The 25,991-nt window shown below is 34.7% G+C and overlaps 1 protein-coding gene across 1 annotated transcript; it reads left to right on the top strand.

Annotated features, from left to right (window-relative positions):
* Positions 1-1,845: 1,845 nt before the first annotated feature.
* Positions 1,846-24,844, top strand: LOC102594366 (two pore calcium channel protein 1B). The gene is made up of 24 exons (XM_006357418.2): positions 1,846-2,195; positions 3,822-3,965; positions 4,111-4,218; positions 6,998-7,093; positions 8,608-8,732; positions 10,181-10,241; positions 10,428-10,594; positions 10,901-11,006; positions 11,144-11,221; positions 12,527-12,588; positions 13,548-13,620; positions 14,471-14,536; positions 14,613-14,756; positions 15,622-15,679; positions 17,736-17,843; positions 18,704-18,767; positions 19,551-19,719; positions 20,021-20,085; positions 20,285-20,375; positions 22,900-22,986; positions 23,488-23,568; positions 24,198-24,226; positions 24,326-24,434; positions 24,521-24,844. Exons 1-23 carry the CDS (start codon positions 2,049-2,051, stop codon positions 24,411-24,413), a joined length of 2,217 nt encoding a protein of 738 aa, XP_006357480.1. The 5' UTR covers positions 1,846-2,048; the 3' UTR covers positions 24,414-24,434; positions 24,521-24,844.
* Positions 24,845-25,991: the final 1,147 nt, after the last annotated feature.

The following is a 25,991-nucleotide window of genomic DNA, read 5'->3' as shown; positions in this document are numbered from 1 at the left end:
CGAAAATTAACTGACACATGTCGATTTAAAATAAGAAGTTGCAATTGAAGAATATATATAAAAATAAAGAAATCATAAAAAATAATATTTCGTGTTAAAATGGTACATAAAAAATGGAGTTTAAGGGGTAAAATGGAACAAGGCTAAGATAAAGTGTCAAAATGAAAAATGTGGACAAGTTAGAGGGGCTATATATGTGTTTGGCCAATTTTTATTTAACCCCAATGTAACATAATCATGACATTTTTTATTCGATGTTTGACATTTATATTGAAATTCAATTAATTTTAATTCGCATTGAATAAGACCAATTTAGAGGTAACCTCTCTATTAAAAAATTTCCACACAAAATCAAGATCCTGATTAAGATACAAACAATAACCTTTTGAAAGTAAAAACGTTTCACAAGTTGAGTCAACTTCAACTATTTTTTCCCCCAAATTGTTCCTTACATTTTCTTATTGCCGCAATTTTCATGATTGTGTCACCCCTTCTAGAAAAAATGACGGAAATTGTCTTTTATGTTTGAAAGAAGTTCGAAATAGTCTCTTAAATATAAGATATTTATCAGGAATTCACATTTAAATACCTAAAGCTAACATCATTATTCTTCATCAAATATTTAACGAACTCTATTGAATAGATTTAACGGTAGCTAAGATAAAAAGAAATTTATCAGAATTTTATATTTGAAGGTGCAATTTTAAAATTTATTTCTAGCATCTAATATAACTTTAAAAAAAAAATCTACTATTTTTATATTATAGTTTCTTGAATTTAATAAGACTTTCTTAATATTTCTCATTTAATAAAAAGTTGTAACACTATCCATCAATTTTAATAAACAAAGTTTGTTAGATAATTTTAAAAAAATATTGAAAACTGCCTTGAACTTGACGCAAATTATTAGTTTTGTCCTCAAACTATTACTCCCTCCATTCCATATTAAGTTAATTTTTGAGGTGTTTCACACCCCTTTAAGAAAAGTAGATTAAGACATAAATTGAACTTAGTTTTTCCATTTTTTACCATTATTAATTATTGTCAATTTATGATTAAAATAACTAAATATTAATGAATCACTAATTCCAATACTAACTAATGAATTGTAAAATTGGAAGAACACTTAACTTTAGGGGTGTTTTCAATATTTTTCTCAGTTTTTTATTAAAAGTTTCATGCTTCTACAGAAGTTTAAGACTACTTGTTATGTCATAGTCAAGTAAAATGGTGTTTTTATGACTGTTACTCCCTCCATTCCATATTAAGTTAATTTTTGAGGCATTTTCCATTTTTCAAATTAACTTAATTGTTCAATTTTCAAAACTACTTTTAAAGTGTTCTTCCAATTTTACAATTCATTAGTTAGTATTGGAATTAGTGATTCATTAATATTTAGTTATTTTAATCATAAATTTGACAATAATTAATAATGGTAAAAATGGAAAACTAAGTTCAATTTATGTCTTAATCTACTTTTCTTAAAGGGTGTGAAACACCTCAAAAATTAACTTAATATGGAATGGAGGGAGTAACAGTCATAAAAACACCATTTTACTTGACTATGACATAACAAGTAGTCTTAAACTTCTGTAGAAGCATGAAACTTTTAATAAAAAACTGAGAAAAATATTGAAAACACCCCTAAAGTTAATGAGAATTTAGGGGTATATTTCACTCATATTGTAATATCAGATGAGATTTAAGTTCATTTAGTTAAGTTAATAATTCGGAGATGAAGCTAATAATTCCCGAGAGAAAATTTTTTTTATTCACTTCCAATGAACTTTTCAAATAAGCTTTAAGAACTACAGTAATTTGAATCAACCTCAAACATAAGGTACCATATTTTTGTCACCTTTTCCCACGTATGCGGGTCTCTCTTCTTGATGGTGACTAGAACAACATCCACAATAGTGTAGAGTTATTCTTTTGGAATTCTCTTCAAAGTATATACTACTATTATGTATCTCAACTGAACCCCAACTACCCTTTTCTCTACTGCATTCACTCTTCTTCTTCTTGTCATTTCTGCTTCAGTTTCAACTATGGAAGAATCTCTGTTGCCCGGAGAGAGTAGCAGCAACAGTTGGGGTCGGATTCGGAATCGGAGGAGGGTTGGTTCCATGTTTGATCCCAGAGACGCTATTGCTCATGGATCTGCTTATCAAAAAGCTGCTGCTTTAGTTGATCTTGTATGACCCTTTTCTCAACTTTTCCTTTTTCTTACAAAATTTGGGGCAGGGGAGGGGAAATGGGGTTATAAGGAGTCGTCAACTAACTGAGCTACCAAGATTCCTGTTAAAGATTTTAAATTGGGTGTCCGAACAAAATTTCTACTTCAAATCAACCTGTTTGTCCAAATGGGCTATATGTTTCAATGTTATATTGAGTTTCATTTTTGACTTCCCTAAGACTAGTTTGTTTAGTTGTCTTTCTTTCCTGACTTAATTATGCAGTGAAATAAATTTCTGTCCCTTTCTTTGTTAATGTTTAAGTAGAGATCTTGATAGGTAGTTTGCAAATTGTTTTGAGAAATAGTGGAATGGTGATATGGGTACTTTTAGTAGTTGGGTTATTGAAAGATTGGATTCTTGATAATGGGGTTGTGTCTAGTAGTTGAATTCATGAAAATATTGACACTATTATGAAAAAAGAAGGGATTTTTGGATGACCTGAGCTGAGATGAGGCACACTAGAGAAGAAAAAGAGAGAAGACATCTTTTCTCCTTACTTTTGTAGCTTTGTTCTGTTTTAGCCACACTTAAATGCTTGCTGGCTATTGACTTTCACTTTTGACCTCCCTAAGACTTATCTGTTTGTCTTAATTCTTGAAGTATGCAGTGGAATCAATTATCCTTTTTTTTGTCAATGCTTTAATAAATTAGAGATTTTAATAGGTAATACTTATGCAAAATTGTGGAAAGATAGTGGAGTAGTAGTAATGTATGGGTACTGCAGTAGTGTTTGGGTTGTTGAAAAATTTGAATTTTGAAATCAGATGCTTAGAGTGGTAAAATGGTGGTAGTGTCTAATGGTCCAAGTCAAAAATATATTGGTACACCATTCTAGAAAAAGAAGAAGGGAATTTTGGACAATCTGAGCTGAGATGAGGCACCACAAACAGGTGTCTGCATCTCCAAGGAAATTAATTTAGCTGCAGGAAATTTAAAGAATCAAAGAGTACTGTGAAAAATGTGGGATTGATCATTTCTCTATATTCCATGGTGAATACAGTGGAGGAGACAACAAGAAAAAAGAGACAAAACATTGAGGAACTTAGTGACTTTTCACAAAAGTTCATGCATAATGTTTTCAGACTGGACTTTTTTTTAATTTGGCTCCATTTTTGGGAAAGTGAAGGTCTTTTTTATTTGGTCAAGAATTCCATGTCCAACATACTACATTGTGGCAGGTTTTATTGAGAAATCACCTTTCACAAGGAAATAATTCTTCTTTTGTATGTCTTTTTGACTCTCAATACACAAAATCCCTTCTATTTTTCCAGTGAAAGAAGTTAAGGCTGACAGTCTGATATAACTTTTATACTGAAGGGCGATAGCTGAATGTTCTATTATGTTTGCCTCCAAACAAATACTTTCTTGTCTCAATAGAATAGGTTTGGTTTGACCTACAGGGTTATTAGTAATAAAATGATTTAATCCACAATAGATTACACTATTTAGTTGTTTAGTAGAAAAGCCTTGAGAACAATGGTCTGAAATGTGAAATAGTTTTTTGGATGATAAATGCTGAAATTTCAATGTTTTCCTTTTAGTAATTGTTTGGTGAGATATTAATCCTGGAAGTTGCACTTGCAGGCTGAAGATGGTGTTGGTCTACCTGAGGAAATTCTTGAGGGAACGAGCTTTGAAAAGGCAGCACAGTTGTACTTCATGTTTACTCGTTTTGACTTCCTCTGGTCACTTAATTATCTTGCACTAATACTTATAAACTTCTTTGAGGTTTGTACAGTTACCTTGCTGTCTATTCCAGTTTCAGTCCTTTGTATTTTTCCTGCATGTTAGATTGACTCCATACTTCTTACTTGTTTGTTGAATTTAGAACTGGAAATTATAGTTTCACTTATTTCCTGTTCATTTTGCTCAGAAACCATTGTGGTGCTCCAGGCATTTAGCTGAGTCATGCAATAATAGAGACTACTACTATCTAGGACAGCTGCCATTTTTGACTGGTGCTGAGTCCCTTATATATGAGGTAAGCTGTGCGTGGCTGGTTTGTTTGTTAAATATATGAGTTTTTAATTGAAGTATGTGAAGAAGCTAAACTGTTAAGCAGAACCATCGATGATTCCGAATTTGGCCTAATTAACGGTGAATTTTATTGTTTTGGATATTGCAAGTTTGATTATTCTGAAGAGCCTTAGGAGATTGTTGCCTCCTAGTAGTATTCAGAACTGATGCATGTGCTTTTGCATGGTAATTTAAATTTAATTTCTACAGGAAGCAAGACAAATTGTACTAAAGACTGTTCCCGAGTTCTCAGCAAATGTTGGCAGAAAATATTTTTTTTGTTAAAATAATGAGATCAAGAGAGGTGGATAAGCTATTTTGATCAATTGTTCAACTCAAATCATGAGGAGAACTCTATAGATCGGTACAACTTTGCAGGATGGAATTTTTTGCTACACTCATAATATAAGATTGTCAGAAGTAAAGGATGCCATGACAAATATGAGGATTAGAAAAGCTCTCTGATATAGAAGGTATCTTATAGAGGTTTGGAAGTGTCTTGGGGAGGTTGGAGTAGTTTGGCTGGTCTAGCTATTCAATGTTATACTAAGAAGTGGTAGAATATCCGATATCCAACAAGTGGAGAAAGAGTACCTGATCCCAATATATAGGACATAAGAGATGTTTAAAGTTGTGCGAACTATCAGGACATTGAAATTATGAACCAAACAATAAATTTTTGGGAAAATGTGATAAGAGTGTAGAACTAGGGACACTACAGAAGTGACAAAGAACCATTTTGGATTTATGCCTGGTAGATCTACAATGAAGGTCATATATTTGCTACTAAAGATTGATGGAAGTTTATCGCGCGAGGAAGAAAAATTTATACATGGTGTTCATTGACCTAGAGAAATAAAAGTTATTTGGTGGACGTTAGAAGAAAAAGGTAATTTATATTAAATATATAAATGGCATAAAGGATATGTATGAAAGAGCCACCATGTATGAGAACAATATTAGGTGATACAAGAGGAGTTTTCTATAACCGTGACACTGAACACATAGTTATATACCCTAGTTATGGATAAAGTAACACTATATTCAATGAGGTTGATGTATACTAATTGCAGACAATTGACAAAACTAGCGAGGGTGTCAAACCAAAAGCTTGAACTATGGAGATATACTTTACAGGGTAAAAGTTTTAGAATAAGAAAAGTAAGACTGAATATGTGCACTGCAAGTTTAGCAACATATAAGTGTGAAGCCGTGATGAGATTAGTCGGGATTGCAGTGCTCAAGTGCAAACAGTTCAGAAACCTAGGCTCGATATTCCATGAAATGGTATGATGATTGAATATGTTACACATTAAATCAAATAGAATGGTTGAAATAGAGATGTGCTACCTGTTTTTCTAGTAGGGTACCCATCGAAGTAAAAGACAAGTTCAATAGAACAGCTATATAGACCAACAATGTTATATGGGAGTAATGAGCCTCTAAAGTCCATCATATCTACAAGATGAGTGTCACAGATATGCGGTTGCTAATGTACGGTCATACAGAGTTAGACGAGATTAAAAATGATCACATTTAGCTGAAGGTGCAAGAAGCATATATATAGAAGATAAATCGAAAGGAAGGAATGGTAGATATTTTGAAGGCACTAGTACTATTAAGAAAATTAGGATGAATTGTCTTAGCTTGTTCTTTTTTTGGTGTAAACAGAATATGTGGGGGGAAGTAGGAGAGTTAGTATATTAAATAGGCAATGTGTAATTGTATAGGGTTCTGGGCAGGGGTTTAAGCACCTTTTTGATGCTTGTAAAGTATCCAACTTAGCACTTTTTTTCTGGGGTGGCTATGTTTTTAATGAATAGAACTGTTACTTGTCTCAAAAACAAAAGAAGATAAATCGAAAGAAGTCTCTTGAGATGTCTTGGTCATGTCCTGCGTCTACCTCCAACTGCATCTGTCTATATCTATGTAACCATCTGGTAGTGAAGGTGTTTGAAGGAAATGTGGTAAACCTAGAATTACACGAAAGGAAATTGTCTTGAAAGACCAAAAATCTCTTGAAGTCCATACAGACCTAGCAAAAAGTTTGGCACAGTGGAAGAGGATCTATTCATGCAATATCAATTAGTTGGGGTTAGTTTTAGTCATGTCAGGATGTTTACTTGATGTCCAGTGTTGCTGTGAAGTTTATAGTCTTTGTCAAAATAATTTATGCCAGTAGAGAGCTTCTTATACCAAATAAGCTTATTATTGTTAATTTCTATTGATTTTTATTATTATCATTATTGTTGTTGTTATAGTTATAGTGAGACGGGCTTACTGGTGTGACATGGATAGTGAGAATTTGTATAGCTGACCTCAACTTGTTTTCAATTGAAACGTAGTTGCTGTTGTTGTGTAGGAAGCTTGAATGAGGAAAACGAGGACTTCTTGTTCATTCTTAAAACCATAGCTGCATTATTTTACATGAGAATTAGGGACAGTTCTTACTTTGCTCGTGAGGATTTCTTGTTCTTATTCTTTACTGGCTTTACTAGGTAGCGTTAAAAGAGGAAAATTCTTTTTTCCAATATTGAATAATAGGGGCCAAATCTGGATGCATAAACATTACTATCACATGTATGTAGTTAGCTAGGTAGCTTCAGAAGAGGAACTTCTGTAGTCATATGTTAGGCTGTAGGAGACTCGTGTGAAACGCACAAACATGAAGCCCAGAGATTTCTACTTAGCTGGGTAGACTACCTTGGGCTTACTAACTGTTTCTTTTAAACTGTCTTCTGCAGGGTGTTACTCTTCTACTTCTTGTAATACACATTTTATTTCCAATATCATATGAAGGCTTCCATCTCTACTGGAGAAGTCTTCTCAACAGACTGAAGGTATTTGGTACCAGTCCTTTTGTGTTCTCTCATTATGAATGGTGATCTTTTTTAAAAAAAACATACATTTCCCTTCCTCCAAGTAAAAGATAACTTTTTTGTGAAGATAGTCGTACTCTAACATTAGTGCTTTTGTATTGCTGTTTTTGTCACTCTTCTCCCTAAAAGTAGACGGTGAAATATCTGGTTGTGATATGTCAGATTCTGCAGTTGAAGAAAACAAAACATGGTAAGATGAATCATGCATACCAGGGAACTCATTTTTTCAAAAAATTCTTACAACAGTTAGCAGTGGATGTCTGACAAAACAAGTCCTCCAAGCAAAATCGAGAGTGACTTAGCACCTTCTTTAGATACAGAAATAAAGAGTACCAATATATCATGAGGAAAGGCATCAAATTAAGCCTGCAGTTTTCCTCATATTCTAGATCAATCTCAAATACTGGTAAAAGTAACTCTTTTAGCACTAAGTATTCTTGGAGGTTAGTTTGTGGAGTATATTAATATTTGGAAAAGAAAACAAAATTATTACGGTGGAAAAGATGGGGCCTTCTCTCCTTATTGGAAAGAGAATAAGAAACATCTAATTAATCACCCAAGTGCATATTGCTGTTGGCTCTTTGTATTGCTGGGAATCTACCAAAAAATAGCAATAAGATATTGCACCAAATTGGTTTGGGTATTTTACTTGATAACAACTACGGATCATTGTTAAGATTCTTAGGTGTCTGATTGATGATGGTCATATTCCACCATAGCATGACTTCTCATGCATTGCCTCTGGTGCACGTTCTACTGTGTTGTTCTTCCACACGGTGACAAAGCGAGGACGTATTAGAGACGAGGATTTTTAAGAGCAGCACAATCTCTAATACCTCATCCAACTCATCTTCTTAAGCATTTCCTATAGCTTTAGTTTTTGCTTTGGAAAGCACATCTGTGGAGAGCCATTACTTATAGTAATCGACTTGTTTTGTGACTAAAAAGAAATTGGAAAGGAAGAGAAAATGGTGGAATTGTCCATTTCCTTTGGTTTGACAAAATCACAGGGGAATGAAATTGGAGAACGGAAGAAAGTTCTCATTTTGGATTCTTTTTTTCTCTCATGTTGGGAGGAAAGAAAATGTAGAGAGAATTTAGAGCATAGGCGATTAAAATATTTTGTTATATAATATAATGTCTTATGTATATTTTAATTAACAGAAGCACTTTCCGTGTTTCCTCCTTGTACTTCGGTTGAATTCCTTCATACACAGAAGGTAAGTTCCAACAAGAAGTTCTCTCTCTAATAAACCCACTAAGTTTGTGTAGAAGCCATTCTAGTGGTTATGCTGAAATTGTTATCTGTTCTAAACTAACCTGCATAACTAGATTTTTCATAATGATTTTGAGGAATTTTTTTTTGGGAAGGTTCGTTGAAATTGGTGAATCCTAGGTTGCTTAAAACTATCATAGGAACTGATAGTAAATTTTAGTTAATAACAATGTTGTTCTTGTTTGTCTTGATATTTCAGATCGTTCTGCTGTTAATCTTGGTTGCGGATATTGTGGTCTACATTCTCTTTCTAGCAGACTTCTATTATCTTCCATTCCGTATTGCATCCTATCTCCGTGTGGTGTTCTTTATTTTGAACATTAGGTACGTCATAGTAGAATCGCTGCTCATTGATTTTCCAATTCTAGTCACTACCTCATTATTGATGTTTATGTTTTAACTTTCTTTACCCAGACTTCTCCCTCCAAGTGGTGTCACAATTTTCTTTTCTAGTTGTCTTTTTCTCTTACTTGAAAATGTGAACATATAATCCTTACTGGGAATATGATTTTTATACGCATTATATGTGAAGGAATGTAAAGAAGTGAGCTTTTTGCTCTTGTTTCCCCAAATATTAAGTAAATAGCATTTTGTTCTACTGCTGTTAATCAATTATATTTTCATGCTTATATTCTTTCATTGTCCATAATGCTTTTGCACCCTCCCCACCCTCACCAAGGAAAGGTGGGCCTGATCTTTTGTGGTTCTGTGAAATTTCTGCCTTTTATCAACTTTTGAAATGAATGGAAGTGTCTAGATATGATTTTAAATTTTATCACTCTCCCCTCTCTCTCTGATCATGTTGCCACCTTCGACTTGTTGTATGAGCTTCAAATGTGTAAAGTATGTCTTGGACATGCACCTGACTTATAAAATTTGATAGTCTGCATAAGTTATAGTAATCACAACTATTCTTCTGAGAATGAGAATGCACCTCTAATTCAAATCATGTTTTAGTTATAAATATATTAATTTTTAAAAAATATGATTGTTTATATGGACTCATTCATGCTGATGCATATTCATAGTCTTTTCCACTGTTTATCAGTGACATGTTAATAGTGCATATGATGTCAAGGACATCGATTGTATAGAAAAGACCACCCCCTTTGAATTGATGTAAATTATAGAACACCAGTTAGGTAAGAACATGAATTTTCCTAACCCCTACATCTGCTGCTGCATTTGTTGGTGATTGTACGTGGAGGCAAGTGGTGGTGGTTGATGATGATAATGGCTCTGCAGTGGAGTATAGTGGTGGAGGTGGTTGTTGTACGGTGGAGTCTTGGTGATGGAAGGTTGTGGAGGTAGTCGGCGGTAGTTGTGTGGTGGTGTTTGACAATGGTGGTGATTGGTAGGAGGTAGTGGCAGGCTGCTGCTGCGGTAGTTGGCTGTGATAATAAATAGAGTACTGATAAAATGTTAACATTTCTAGGAATCTTTAAGTGAACATTTAATGATTTTAATACTATACAAGATTTGAATGTTTCAGACTTATGAAGAGCTAATAAGTTGTTGTCAAGGGAAAAACACACATGCACACACTTAATAGCTTGAGATCTGAATGATTCAAATCAAACCTCCATTAAGTGCAAATAAATGATGATGCCTAAGCAGTGTAATCCACTAGATGTTCCTTCTCTTGTTCTCCCTTTTTAAGGTTCAGAAAAATGGCATGTTGGGTCCACATCCTGCACTTTATTCTTCTTGATCGACTTGGTTTCTGAGCTGTTGTTGCTAATCTGATCTTAATTTCATACTTTTGACGATAGGGAATTACGAGATAGCTTCTTCATCCTTGCAGGAATGTTTCGGACCTACCTTAATGTTGTGGTTAGTTATCCTTGTCTTTGAGGGTTAATGGTTATTTTCATAGCATAGCTTTTCAGACACAATATGCTAGATGATATGATAATCTAAAAATTTCGTACCTGAATATTATCATCTTATGCCCTTTCTCCAACTCATTGCTAACCCAAACCCTTCTCTTTTTGTCTATGTTCCCTTTCGTCCCTGCAGGCTTTAACTGCGTTATTTCTTCTGTTCTCGAGCTGGTTAGCATATGTCTTCTTTGAAGACACACAGCAGGGGAAAACGATGTTTACTTCGTATGGCACTACGTTGTACCAAATGTTTGTTTTATTCACCACATCAAACAACCCAGATGTCTGGATTCCTGCATACAAGTGAGTGCCTTACAAAATTGTCTTTAGTACCCTTTAAAATACTCGCTATAATATCGTTGAAGTTTACCTCGCAGTAGAAGCTTTGTGTGTAAGATAGTTTCCATTCCTTATAAAAAAAAGGATTGGTTTTTGCCATTAAAAGCTCTGAGTTTTGGTTATGTTTTTGGCTTCAATTAAAGATGGTGTCTCCCACCTTCATAACAAGAGCACCATCTGAATACATTTTTCTCTCGTCGTCAAGCTTTCTTACTTAGTGTTTGCATTTATTTTTGTCTTGAAACCTGTAGTATGTATTTTTCCTTTCAGGGAATCACGGTGGTATTGCTTGTTCTTTGTTCTGTACGTGCTATTGGGCGTTTACTTTGTTACCAATTTAGTTCTTGCTGTTGTATATGATAGCTTCAAAAGTGAGGTAAGGTCTTCCATTGTTTTTCTTCAAGCCATTGGAAATCATTGCCACCATGTTATTATTTGCCATAGCTCGTACTTTTCCTGTTGATTTTTCACTTTGCACCTATATATTTATTTATTTATTCTCTTTTGGTATAGCTTGTAAAACAAGTGGCTGAAAAAGATCGTAGGAAGCTAAGGACTTTGAAGAAAGCATTTAGCTTGATTGATGACAGCGTGAGTCGATACTTCATAACTGGTTTACATGTGTTTAATATCCTTCTCTTCCTTCCTTTTACCCATGAAAGATAAGCTTCTATCCTTGTTCTTCCTTTTCCCAAAGAGTGGCAGTAATTGCAGTCAATAAAAATCTTCTCACTCTCAAATATCATGTAAGCATTTGGTATAGCATATGTAGTTGCCTGCCTTTCTGCTCCACAGATCAAATTTAGAGCAAATGTAATCTAGCACCAAAACGAAGAGGGATTATGTTTTCTTGATAAAGTAATAATTCTATTAATGTGATGTGAATTTTTCTCTTTCAGTATTAGAAGATAAATTATTTTGAGAACTAGAAAAAGGTAGTTGGTACAGTTCCACATGATTCCATTGGACAAACACCTTCTGGTACACTCATATGCAGAAACAGGTAGATCAACTGGCATAGGTGTTTAAAAGACATAATAGAGTTTGATACTTTCTTCCTTGCTCCTCTTTCATGAATGAAGACAATAGGCTTTTAAGTATCTGTGTGTCTTATTTTAAGTGAACAAGCCTGGTACCAGTGACCAATATACGGGTTAGCCTTGCCCGGTAAGAAAGAGTTGTTGTTTCCAAGTTTTAGTAGATTCTGTGTTATGACATTCAAATTTTATGTTTCAACTTTCATGTAATTGTAGTTTAAACTCTTTCATATTTAATGAAATTTGTGGTTTTCCTTTTCTTCAAATATTGGTATCCGCATTAATAGTTTAAATTACAATTTACTATTAATAATTTTTACAGTAAAATATATTTAACACAACAAAGTGGGCCGGCTGGCTAAGAGCCAGCCTGAAGTTGGACATGTAAATGGGTTGGGAACTCAATTTTGTACGGGCTCTACCTCTCTATAAAATAATTGGACCCATGCAGACCATTTTAAGTACTGGATTTGTTTGTCAATGGCCATTGTCCCATGGACCATTTAAAGCAGTAACTGGCCCAGCCTAGCCTGTGATCCATTTTAAGTGCTGGTCCGGCCCGTTTGAACATGAATAACTGTATGTAAGTATGCATAGGTAGTGAGAGAGAGAGAGAGAGCAACACAGGGTGAAGGCAGAAAGAACTAATGGAAAAGGATTAAATACTTTCATAGATTTCTGTTGTATTCAAGAATTTAATAAAGTATTTTGATTTATGAACTTCTTCCCCCTACCTTACTATAATGTCAAAAGATCCACCAAATTTGATCTTAAATATAAGATTCAAAATGGTTTTTGTGTGTCCTTAAATGTATTGGTTGACATTCCTTTTAAAGTTGTATTGTTTTGACATTGGCAGAACACTGGGGTCCTCGACAAGAAGCAATGTATCCTTCTGTTTGAGGAACTTAACAAATACAGGTAAAGTTCATTCTCCACATGACCTTCCAATGCATTTCTGACACATAAAGGTTCTGCAGCTATGCTCCAGTTGTTTTCACTAATTGTCTTCTTTTTGTGCTGTGGATCTTACTGCCTTCCTTGAAACTGAAATTGACCTAGCAGTCACAACTTGAGCTGGATAAAGCTGTTTCACAAAATCCAGATCAACATGCTGTCTGTAAAGCTTCTTTTTTTTTTTTTTTTTTGAAACTGGTAACATTTGTATTTAAGTCTACTTAGGTAGTACTGAAAAAACTATATTTACAAATAAGTAGAATGGAAGTAAAATCTACCCCAAAGCTGAACCAAAACCTATATGGACCCTAATACTTCTATGATTGACTCAGTCTCCTTGGAATAGACATTTGTACACCAAAAACAGAACAACATTTGGTGTATTCAATCCAGGAGAGAAATCAGAGATGTTTTGAGAACAAGAGCATTTCCTTCCAAAGTATGAAGATGAACTGTCTAGCAACATTCTACTTTTGGTGTATTCAATCTGTACCTAAGGATATAGGGGACATCACTCTGTTTTTAGATAGTCTATAATGGATATAGGTGATAGATTTGTTTTGGATGTTCCTTCATATTTTTGATGTAACTACTTAGGAGCACACTATTGGTGTACTTCCTTCTGTTTATAATACCAGTTAACTTTCTCAAAAAAAAAGAACAAAATACACTTAAGCTTGACTTCCTGCAGGTTGTTGTTCCTATTCTCAAAACATCTATCATTTCTCTGTTGGTATCGACTTATGTTATATAATTAAAATTCTTTCTCTTCCTGTATTCAGATACTGCTCTGTTGGTATTGACTTATGTTATCTTCTCTTTGGATACATGAATATGTCCTGCACTTTTTCTTTCATGTATATCTATCAAGGTTCCACGTTGCAGTAGACACTGATACATTATCGATCATTAAATGTCTTCAGGACATTGCCAAAAATATCAGGAGATGATTTTGAGTCAATATTCAATGAGCTGGATGATACTGGTGACTTTAAGGTACTTATGAATCCTTTCTAATTCTCTGATACACTGAGGTACTTTCGTTCTCGTTACTCTCCATTTTTCTTGATCTGTACAAATTTGAATTGTTCTGATGATTGAATTGTGACTTTAACAGTTTATGTTTTAATTATTTCCTTTGGAAAGTGTATATTTTATTTGGATAGTGATCATCACAGTGATGCTCCCATTTGAACTTCTCATTGTTGCTAACAGTACTAGCAACTATAGTTCTTGTCTTACTGTTTTTCTTTAGGTTTGTTTTCATTTTACACTTTCTCTTGATGATCTTGACCACACAACAACAGGCAAGTAGATTTTATGCTTATAATGGAGTATACAGAAACGAGTAGGTTTGCCAAACATTTCTAGGAACATTGTTACATGGAAAACAGATTTCAACTTGTTTAACTTGTGTCGTTGATATTTATTTTCTTCAGTTTCGTACGTCAGTGTCTCAAACTTGAATTTACCTTTAAGTTATGAAAATTATGTGATAGATTAAACTACTATTTTGTATTTTCCAGTTGCTTCTCAAAGTCGAAATTTTTGGTATATCCTATCAATACTTGGTGTATTATTGAAATCTGTGATGAAGTTGAATGACTTAGCACCAGAGCTTGATTTTAAACAATAAGCACATCTATCTTGTACCTTACCATCTCAAGTTTGTTAGATCTCTCGAGTCTAAAAACTTCAAGTTTCTCATATTTATTCATGGAACCAGATGGGTGTCTGAATTATAGGAATCTGATCCTTTTCATGAATGAAATCTTCTCAATCACTAAAAATCCCATCTTCATTTTTGTTTTCACTCTTCTCATGAATGCCTCTGTTTCAAATGCAGATAAATTTGGAAGAATTTGCCGATCTGTGCACTGCAATCGGACTAAGATTTCAGAAGGAAGATTCAGTGAGTCCATTTACCCTTTCAATTACAGTTTGAAGGTTATACCAGAGAATCCTTCATGTTCTGTTTTCTATTGCAGTTGCCAATCTTCGAAGCATGTCCAAATTTCTATCATTCAGCAGCATCTGAGAAGTTGAGAGACTTCGTCCGTGGCGATATGTTTGAGTACATAATAGTGTCCGTTCTCCTTGTCAATCTTGTTGCTGTTATTATTGAAACTACGGTATAAATCAAACTCTGTACAATTTCTAATTCGATTTTGGATGCAAATAAATTAGATTTCTATGCTTAAGGTAGCCCCAATATATAGGTCTGTTAGTGGTTGTCTAATTTGAACTTATGAAGTGATTCTAATTCCTTTTGGTATCTGATCTGTTAATTGTTGAAAAATCATGTCTAAAGTAAAATGATATGGAGAGTATACGTTATGATTAAATTACCAACCACTGATCCCACAACCAAGTCATAACTAGCAACTACCCTAATGGTTAAAAACTGTGATCTTGAATCAAGCTTAGTGTGGCGTGACTGGCATCCTTCCCTTTGTTATAAGGATGAGTACCTCCTGACTCCATCCACCATGAGCTGAACATTGAACCTGAACAACCAAGGAACTTTTATCCTTTCTGCTTTGTTTTCTGTCTGGGGCTTTCGGTACTGTGTGGATGCAACATCAAGGAGGTGGGGTTGTTCTTCTATGTCTGATTAGAATAACATAGTGCCACCATACAATTTTCTGCCTAAGTACCTCAGAGAAACCTCCTCTTCCAAATCATTTATATTTGAAAGGACTGGCACATCTTACTGACCACCTGAGTTTTGAGGAAAGAATCAACATTCTCACCCAAAAATAAATAAATCAAGATCCTCATATGCTGTGATATTTCACTTATTTCTTACTTTCATGGATGTTAATGAGGAAATCTTTTGTTTGGATGGTGAATTTTGTGCTTTTATGTTAATAAAATACCTGAGAAGAGGACTAACAACTGAAGAAATATCCCCCACTTTTCACATTGTTTTTGCTTACTTCTTTTCTAAGTTCAGTATGAACCTCACTGACTTGTTCTGTTATTGGTGAATTCTAGCTTGATATACAGAACAACTCAGGTCAAACCTTTTGGCAGAAGGTGGAGTTCACATTTGGTAAGTCGCATGACGAATTTCAGGGCTTGGCACCAATATTTCTAGAAATTTGATATGTGCTGTTTTATTCATCTGATTCTGGTTATAGGTTTGCCCCAATAGGTAGAAAGTTATCCAGATGGTTTTATGTTAGTGGTATCAGCTTTGGTTGCCGTTTGCATTAAATATATCAACCATACCTAGTGGATGGTTAATTAGTTTAAGATAGAGAAGATATAAATATATGGCTTCTGAATTTTGCTGGTTGTATTTTGCATTTTTATTTGATATTTCAAATATTAAAACTTTTCCTTTGTCCTAGCAATTATCTCGGTTGAATTGCATTTCGTATTTAAGTTCTTGAAATTTGACTTTAATATTGTTAAATCAGTTCTTAACCGTGCACCACCTTTTTTCTTGATTAAGTATAATTTTCTTGATGATGGGGAAGTTTTTGTATACAATAGGTACACCAAAAAATAGAGAATCTACAGAAACATATGGTTCTCTACTAGACACACGTAATATTCTATACAAATAGTAACCTCATGGTTTCGTTAAAAAGACATTAAAGTAGGAGGCTATTCCTCAGATGTAGAAACTCGTCTTCTTTCCCTTCAAAAGTTTTCCTATTCCTTTCCCTCCATACGATCTACATAAGTGCCTATAGAGCAAAATCCCATGTCTGATGTCTGCTCTTCTGTCGTCTAAAGACCCGACTGAATAAAGCATCCTTCACAATACTCAACTGATTCGTTGTACTGACGAGTCATCTATTTAGTTCTCACCACAGATGTGATGTTACCTATCAATGTAGTAAGAGATGATCCACGTCCTCCCCTGAGTTTTACGCTTGAAGCACCAACTAGTTGATAGGTACAAGAAAAACCTGAACGTCCTAGTTTCAAATTCCCATTACAATACTTGAGATTTTTGTTCAACCCCTTCAAATGCTCTCATAGCTCTCTCCAAAGAACCCACATTATGGCTCATGGATGTTCACTAAGAGAGGAATTCAACTATCTCCAAATGTTACGTATGTGGTGAATAGGCAGGGACAATTAACCTTTCTTTTGTACATTGTAAATGGGCAGATCAGTTATGGAATTTTTTTATCAACCTAAGGAAAATTAGGTGGGTGATGCCCGGAGGCAGGAATTATTAAGGAGGTGCTAAAATTATATACCCTCTAACAATCAAACTAGAAAAAGGAGGGGTTAAATGGAAGATTGTCCCAGCATATATTTGGTGGTTTGTTTGGGCAGAAAGGAATCAGAGATGTTTCAAGGACAAGCAATGCAACATCCAGAAGTTCATTCTTAGGCCTATTTTTTATTTTTATTGGTGTAAACAGGAAAAGTTAATTCAAACTGAAGATAGTTTTGGTGTTTTAGATAGTTTATAAGTAGCAAAGTAGATTGGATTTCTTGTTGTAATTAAGCCTTACTTTTGAGAGGGACTATACAGTTTTGTGTAGTATACCTGTTGATATTTATATAACTATTATCATTATCAAAAAAAGGCTCATGGATGTTCCTTTTTTTTATCGTCTCACTTAAGATGCCTGAAAAGCGTTTAACCCAACTTAAAAATACCAAGTTAGATTAGCAACAATGATGCTCTTGTATTTGCAGTCTCTTGTTGCTTCTGAATCTCTTTAGATTCATGTAGCCAAAAGCAAGTTTTACGCTCTTTTGACCATCAAATAATCCTACTGATAACTAGCAAAGGTTAAGCCGTTCTCATCCTGCTTAGAGCTTGGGGAAAAAATGAAATTTCTCTTAAGGCATAAAGACACTAGGGGAAAGGGCAAGGGTATTGATATTAAAGGATTAGATACTTTGTGTTCTTATCCTTAGAGTTGGCAGTAGTCCTCTACAGTCAATTTATATGTAATGACCTTGTATACTCTGAGTAATCAATATGAATATTTAAATTTCTTATCCTATCATTATGGTGGTGCCTCTTTTGACATCAAACATTATTCTTCACAACTCTCATCTTAAAATTGTGGTGTTGTGCTTACTCTTTGGGTTGAGCATATTTGGAATTTTACCATTTTTATTTTGTTGCACAGGCTGGCTATATGTTATCGAGATGGCACTAAAAGTGTACACTTACGGTTTTGAGAACTATTGGAGGGATGGTCAAAATCAATTTGATTTTATCGTCACTTGGGTCATTGGTAGGTTTCAATAGTTTTAAAGCCTGAATTCTCTTGATTAACTTTTATATCAAGTACTGTGTTGGCACTTGGATTGGCATTTCAAATTGCTTGGCTCATAATTGTATTTCAGATTTCTCTCTTTATATTCAATTTATAACATATGTAAGGCTGTATCTGAAAGTGTCATTTGAAATACGCTGTATTACCTCACCTTTGTTTGATAATGCTTGTAGATTTTTTTTAAGTCCCACGTTAATTTGGGGAATGGGCTGTGATTATGGTCGTGGACAATCCTCAATTCACGGGTTAGTTTTTGAGGGTTGAGTTAGGCCCAAGGTCCATTTTCTTCTCATGGTATCAAAGCCATACCCATTGGTCCCTATTGTCGTGTTACGCAATTTTGGACCCCTTAACCCACCCTCCAGTTGAGTCCTGAGCATTTGGGGAATGTTAAGTCCCACATTGGTTGAGGGAACGGGTTGTGGTTTTGGTCTTGGGTAATCCTCTCCGCATGAGTTCGTTTTTGCGGTTGGGTTAATCCCAAAAGTCATATATTCAGAGATATTAACGGAAAGGATAGAGGTCAAGAAATTAGGAATCCTCTGAAGATACGTCCAATTCCATGATTTCACTTCATTTATTAGAAGTGGTTGCTTGTCCTTTGTCTAAAATATGGTGCACTGCTGCCAATATTTTTTCTTGGTGTTTAAGAGTAATTTTTTTTTCTAATAATAATTTGAACCCAGTCAACAGTGCTACTGCATGTCAAATTCTTTGCATTAATTGACACTTCTCACTTTTCTGCACATAGTGAGATAGCTATTTTTTCTGCACTTACTGGATTTAACTGATTTAAAGGATGAATTCAATTTTCACAGTTATTGGAGAAACAGCTACTTTTGTAGCCCCTGATGATCTGACCTTTTTGTCCAATGGAGAATGGTAAAGGCCTCTGAATTATTTTGCTCTTGCAATTCTGCCAAATTGTCTGCTCTTGTTTCTGGCATTTTTTGAGTACTTTAATTATTTTGCTGAATATATTACCATGTATAAGTAATAGACTTTTTGGAGGCAAGAAAAAGATGCTTGTCTCCATGATTTGATTTCTGTTTTTCTTCCTCAATTGGATGGACTTATGATTATTTTTTTTCTATGTTCTGTGTTCTGACTTCTAGATGCTATTCTTGAAGTGAAGCGTTAATAAGATTTAGATGTTATAACTAGAAAATGATTAGAAAAATTCTTAATTATCCTTTTGTGGCTTGTATAACCTTTGCTTATAATGATGATGAACCTGGATTGACCATAATACAATTATCTGCTTTTTATGGTCTCCAAAAGGATGATAAGTGGTCAAGATATCAAGTGAATATGTTTCTAAATTCATACAAGTCTAGATTCGTTGTACTTGAAAAAGGATATCACCTAGAATATTCCAAAAGATAATTTAGGATGGTCAATATATATTTATAAAATGTTGTCGTATTTATTAAATGTTGCTTGCCTTATTTTTAGAGTATATTTTTCACTTAGAATGCATCTGTAAGAGAATGAGGAACCCTTTATTGGGAGTATGGTTTCTTACTTAGAATGCGTCTGTAAAAGAATGAGAAACCCATTATTGGATGCTTAGAGTTTTCTCAGTGTCTTCTCTTTCTGATGCTTTACAATTTAACGCTCCTGTCTTATGGATAGACTAAAAGCTTCTGTCTCTGGTGCTTACAGGATTCGTTATCTTCTTATCGCAAGAATGTTACGATTAATGAGACTCTTGCTGCATGTAGAGCGATATCGTGCTTTTGTTGCCACATTTTTGACCCTCATACCAAGTCTGATGCCATACTTGGGGACCATATTCTGCATCTTGTGCTTTTATTGCTCTCTTGGTTTACAGGTATATTTGACCTTTGTTGTTGCTATTAGCCTATTACATGCTGATCACTCCATTAAGATTTTATTCCTCTCGTCTGAACTCTGTTTTTAATCTTTGTGAAGTTCTCTTTGTCATTAAATTTCTTTTTCTCTCTGTTAGATTGCCTTTGGCTGTAGGTCTTAGTCAATATGGCATCATACAAGAAACTGAAATAGCTTTTCCTCATCATTTTCTTTATCGATGATGAAGTATTGTCTGTCTACTCTTTTCCTATCCTTTTTCTTCCTTTTCATCCTTAGTTACTTTTTTTTAACTTGTGCAGATCTTTGGGGGGATTGTCAACGCTGGAAACCCCAATTTAGCCCAAACTGAGCTTTCTGATAATGAGTATCCTTTTGTCAATGGTGAAATTAGAGCATTCTACAGGACAATAAAGGACAAGGGGACAATCTTTTTGTCATTTCATGATAATCTTCTTGGGAGAAACAATTTTATCGTTTAATATCAAGATCCATTTTTATTGTTGCGTATTCTTGTAGTGTTCCCACTTGGAAGTCAAATAACTTTGTTTTCTTGACGATCCAAGCTATTTGCTTTTTAACTTCAATGACTACCCAAGCGGCATGGTCACAGTTTTCAACATATTGGTGATGGGAAATTGGCAAGTGTGGATGCAGGTATTGTGATTTTAGGATTTCCTCAATTACCACTATGTCAGCTTTGAAGAACTATCTTTTATATATATGGTCATCTTTTATGATGCATATTCTTCATAGAGCAGTCATGTATTTTTCTTACCTTTAAAGGAAAACTTAAATGAACCAATAGGCCACCTTCAAAATAGGTTCGACGGATGATGACTTTGGTGACTGGTGCCTAGCCTAATCCTTAAGTGGCTGCACTATTTCTAATTTTGTTGTGTTTCCTCAGTTCTGTGATACATGTCTTCACAGAGTGTAAAATGAATTCCTTTGAAGAAAGATTCACCTAGAAAATTGAGATGAAATTGTGGTTTTATGAAATGAGAATCCTAGAGACGAAAAACTAACATCCGTGTGCATTCACTTGTAGAGAGAAAATATTTGTAAGAAGTTTACAGTGCGAACATCATTTTGATTAGGATTTCCTAAAGAGTATAATGGCTCTAGAGTACTGGACAATAACAACAATATACCAAGTGTAATCCCACAAGTGGGGTCTGGGAAGGGTGGTGTGCACGCAGCCTTACCCCTATTTTGTGAAGGTAGAGAGGTTGTTTTGATAGACCCTTGGCTCAAGTAAAGCATATAAAAAATCAAGTATTTATAGCAAATATAGTAGTGAATAACCCATGCTGGAAACAATTTAGAAGAGAACAAATAGCAATAATAAATAATATGATGACTGAAGCAAAGGAAACACTAGGTAATACTACAATCGAAGAATAAGATAGTAAGAGCAACAATTACAATACTGATAAGGGAACTAGACAACGCTCGACTATCTAATAACCTTCTACCCTAATCCTTAATCTCTATATCTTCCTATCTTGGGTCATGTCCTCAGTAAGCTACATGTGTGTCAATGTGTGTCATGTCCTGTCTAATCACCTTGCCTCGAGACTTCTTCAGCTAACCTCTACCTCTCTTTATACCCACTATAGCCAACCTCCTACACCTCCTCATTGGGCATATGTGCATCTTCTCTTCACATGCCAAAACCTCTCAACCTCACCTCCCTCATCTTGTCCATCCTGCGGGCCACTCTCACCTTGTCCCGAATAGCTTCGGTCCTGATCCTATATGTCCCAGTATGCCCACACATCCATCTCAAATCCTCATTTCTACTGTTCTCATCTTTTGGACGTGCGAGTTCTTGATCGGCCAACACTCTGCCCCATACAACATGGGATGACCATCACTTTATGAAATTTGCCTTTAAGGCTTGGTGGTACATTCTTATCATACAAGACACCCAATGCGAATTTCCAACATTTTTAGATTAAGTATCCCACATTGGTTGTGAATGAGTTGCTGCTTCCCCTTATAATTTTGGGTGCTCCTCTAATCATGAGATAGTTTTTTGAGTTTAATTAGGCCCTTCATTTTCTTAACCGTGCTCATTTCTTTAATGTTTTGAGTTGGATGCTCAAATATTTCAAAGCATGTATCTGACCCAACTTTTGGGCCCCAAAAATTTATATTGTCCACGCATCAATTCCGGTCCTAGGCGTGCGGGAGACGGGGGTGTTAAGTATCCCATATTGGTTGCGAATGAGCTGCTGCATCCCCTTCTCATAAAGTTTTGGGAAATCCTCTCCTCATGAACTAGCCTTTTGGGTTGAATTAGACCCAATGTCCATTTTCTTAATCACACCCATTACTTTAAAGTTTTGGGTTGGATGCTCGAATATTTTAGCATGTATCTGACCCTATTCTTGGTAGACCTTTACAGACACTTTCAAGTCTGCTTCATGAACTCTAAAATCAGGTTACGTCTGCGGGGAGATATTGTAGATATACAATATCCTGGACGACTATGTAATGGTTTTCAAAAGTTGTACCCTAATCTAAGACTATTCAACAATTAGGATGATGCTCTGATTCTTTCATAATGTTTATATATGCACAAGAACATATACTGGAGATGTTACTGTTATTCAGGAACATTTCATCAGCTTTGAGATGGTAATTATTGTGTATGAGGTAATTAACAATTTTGAGAGAGGAGAGTATTTCTTTTTGTCTGCTTAATGAGTGTACACCAAACAGATGGAAGTCGAAGACACTTGGCTAATTTCTGATGTTTGAGTGGTTTGTGCCAAGCAAATACTATTGATTATCCTTCTGTATGTGGTTTAAATATCAATGTTCTATCAATATCACAAATCTTGTTTCTTTTATTGTTTGTATTTTGTAAGTCATTTGTTTGGTTTCTCTTAGTGCTTTTTTGAGTGTTAACCTGTACGTGCACAAACTGGACTTTCTTTACAAGTATAAATTATGTATTTGAGGATTCAATGAATGTTGAGAACTTATTAACTTTGAGTAACATGTAGTAAGATCTTAGTTGTTACAAGTTGTTGCATCCTTCATGCATTCTGCTTTAATGTGCTAATGTAAAGAGTATCGAGATGATTAATGCCATTTTGACAGTTTCGACCTACCTGCTTTCCTAACATGGGTGGTCCGAATAGCTGATAATAATTGCCTAACATTTCAGAGCTACAAGGAACTAACGGGGACTGCCTGGACTTATGTCTACTTTGTCAGCTTCTATCTTATCTCAGTTTTGTGGCTGTTAAATTTGGTAAGTATCCATGTCTACTCTTTGCAAAATCTGGGCTCTAGAAGTGGAAGGGATTTAGTTCCTTTAGAGTATGTTACATCTGAGAAGATATCATTTAAATATGTTTACACTTTACCGAGCCATGTCAGACATCTCAACTAAGCAATTTAGAGTTGATCTACCCCTCATTTTTTAAAAAGTGGCCCAGAAATACCCTTTTCGTCTAACAGAAGTGAAAAATAGTTTTAAATATTTTTTTTTAATTATTTTTTAAAATAATAATAATAATCCATGTAGGGGTATATTTTAGAAACTTTAAATTACAGAAGTTGTAATACTGCATCTTTTTAATTGATCTTTATCATTATTTTTCTTTTGTGTTCGGACACCTTCTTCTTTCCCATGTGTTTATACTCTGTATAGCCCTATAGCAAAGGCCAGTGCTGAAACGAAAAACAAACACTTCAACAATAAATGATAATTGATAACCGAATACTTAACCTTTGTTTGGACTCCTTTCAGATTGTAGCATTTGTCTTGGAAGCTTTTCAAGCAGAAATGGATCTTGAGGCTGCAGCAAACTGTGTGGATGGTGATGACAAGGTTAGTTTATGAGCCTGCATCAGCTGGTTCTCATGAAGCGAATCTATTATTACTAGCGTATTCATTTGCAGACAGGAACATCTTGACAGACTCTAGCGAGTTGTTGGAGTTCTTCGTTTCATCATAGAAATGCTATTTATTATTTACACTCGTGAAGTTTAGAAAGAGAACGATTCCTTCATGATCTACCAGCCTTGGTCACTCTTCAAAAGAGAACAAACAGAATCTTTTATTCAAATCATTGACAAAAATATCACTCCGAGTATATTTTGTTTCTTTTTGCCTACCGTAAACCCTGTTTCTTTACTCTTTCCTCACTTCCTCCTATTTTTAAATCCCTCGGCATTTAAATCTACATTTACTCTAACAGCACTTATCAGAACATACTAAATAGTATTCTAACCTTTTTCATCACTCTATAACCCTCAAAACAGTTCTAGACTTTTCGTCTTTCTACTAGTCTACCCTCTGTTTGATCCTTTAGTCTTGAACCAAGTCGTCATTAAACGAACCAATTGATACTAATCTTGGAGATCTACATCTCTTTTTCCATTACTTAACAGTAAACATTGTTGTCTTTGTTAATAAGAAGTACTCATGTGAACCTGAATTCTTTTTGTGTAATTCAGGAATCAAGTGAGCGGAGACGTAATGTTGGGTAAGTATGATTGATTGATGTTGAGATATGGGAAAACTTTCATTAACACGTATAAGATGTAAACCATTTTTCTGATTGGCAACTTCTTTCATTGCACAGCACTAAGACTCGGAGCCAGCGAGTAGATTTCCTCCTCCATCACATGTTGAGTTCTGAACTAACAGAATGCTCCCATGACAATCCATAAGTTTGCTCCTTCTCCATGCTGGTAACTTCATCAACATTTCTGATTGTAAATTTGATAGAAACGATTAATCTGTCGACTTAACTGTTATTTTTTCCTTTAATCTCAAGCTTTATGCAGTCCTGTGATCATCAGAAGTTGAGTTATTTTGGTGGTGAAGCGAAATTGCACTGTACATTTCCAACTAATTATGTGTATGTATCGTGAATTTTCATGTGTTGTGTACGTAGTATAAATTCCATCGAGCCTACGACAACATTGTAGCTGTTCATGTAATTTATCAGCACCTTTCTTGTGGCACATATGGAAACCTCACACGCTGCTGTATTACTCAGATATTGTACGATGATTTGCTTGTAGTTTTTTCACTCTGCTTCTCAAGCATTCAAATGCAAACATGAGGAATGAATTTAAACATTTTTTCATTTACAGTTTATATCATTCTTCTCTCCATTTCTCTATGGGGGCAGTCCAGTGTACTAAACTTCCGTTGTACAGGGATTCGAGGAAGGAGATTTTGAATTAAATCAGGCCCCAATATAATGTTAGCGAGATTAATATTGATCAAAATATATTACTGTCAACAGAAATATACATTGCCAAATTGTTACAAGGATATTTTCATCTTATTCCTAATAATTCATTTTTTTATTGAGCATATTTTAAAATATGTCAAACATGTAATATGTATTTACTGTATACAACTAATTTTAAAATATTACATTTCATAGCTATAAATAGAGTTTTATAACAAATTTCTCTCTTGCCTTTTTTCTCTGATTCTGTCTTTCAACAAATGCAAATACACATGATAATACAAATACACGAGGCAACAAAAAGTGAATATAAATACACATGAATACAAATACAATATTGATACTTCAATCTCTCTCTCCTAGATTTCGCTCCTCTCTTCTCCCTCTCCAAACTTCGATAGCCTCTCTTTTCCCTCTAATTAAGCATATTATAGCTATATATCTCTGTTTAAGTTCAAACTATAGTCATTTTAAAGTTCATCTTATTAATCATTAAAGTGCATTTTATAAATCATATTTCATACAAGGCGGGAAGAAATAGGCGCGTGGGGAAGTATTCTACTGTGAGTTGCAGACTTGAAAGGACACTTTATTCAGGCAAAACAGAGAAAAATTATTATGGCTATGTTGCAATTGCTCCTACTAGGATTTTGCTTCATGTTCTGTTTTCTCTAGTTTATTGCAGCTGCCGAGACTTGTTCAGTGGAGCTACATTTTAGTATATAGTAATAGTTTCTTCATTCTTCTTGTCAACGGTATGGACCAAACTCTCTACCTGCATTTCTTTCACTATTATGAGTTTTGAGTAAAGGTTCCATTTGGATGCCCCAACTGAGTTTTGAGTAAAGGTTCAACTTTCTCATCCAAAAAAAAATAACATTTTCTCTAGAAAAACAAGTTTATGTAAGTAGGGAAAACAAGTTGCGTAAGTAAGTTCCAAGTTCATTATCTACTGTCCGCCCACCCTTGACCATTCCACCCCTTGAGTGGTGGAGCCAGAAATTTAGGGAAGGATGTGCTAATGTTCTTTTTAATTGTGCTAAGC

Source organism: Solanum tuberosum, unplaced genomic scaffold (genome assembly GCF_000226075.1).
Source record: "Solanum tuberosum cultivar DM 1-3 516 R44 unplaced genomic scaffold, SolTub_3.0 scf00233, whole genome shotgun sequence".
NCBI classification, from domain to species: domain Eukaryota; kingdom Viridiplantae; phylum Streptophyta; class Magnoliopsida; order Solanales; family Solanaceae; genus Solanum; species Solanum tuberosum.
Note: the sequence above shows the minus strand (reverse complement) of the source record. Positions and strands in the feature narration are given on the sequence as shown.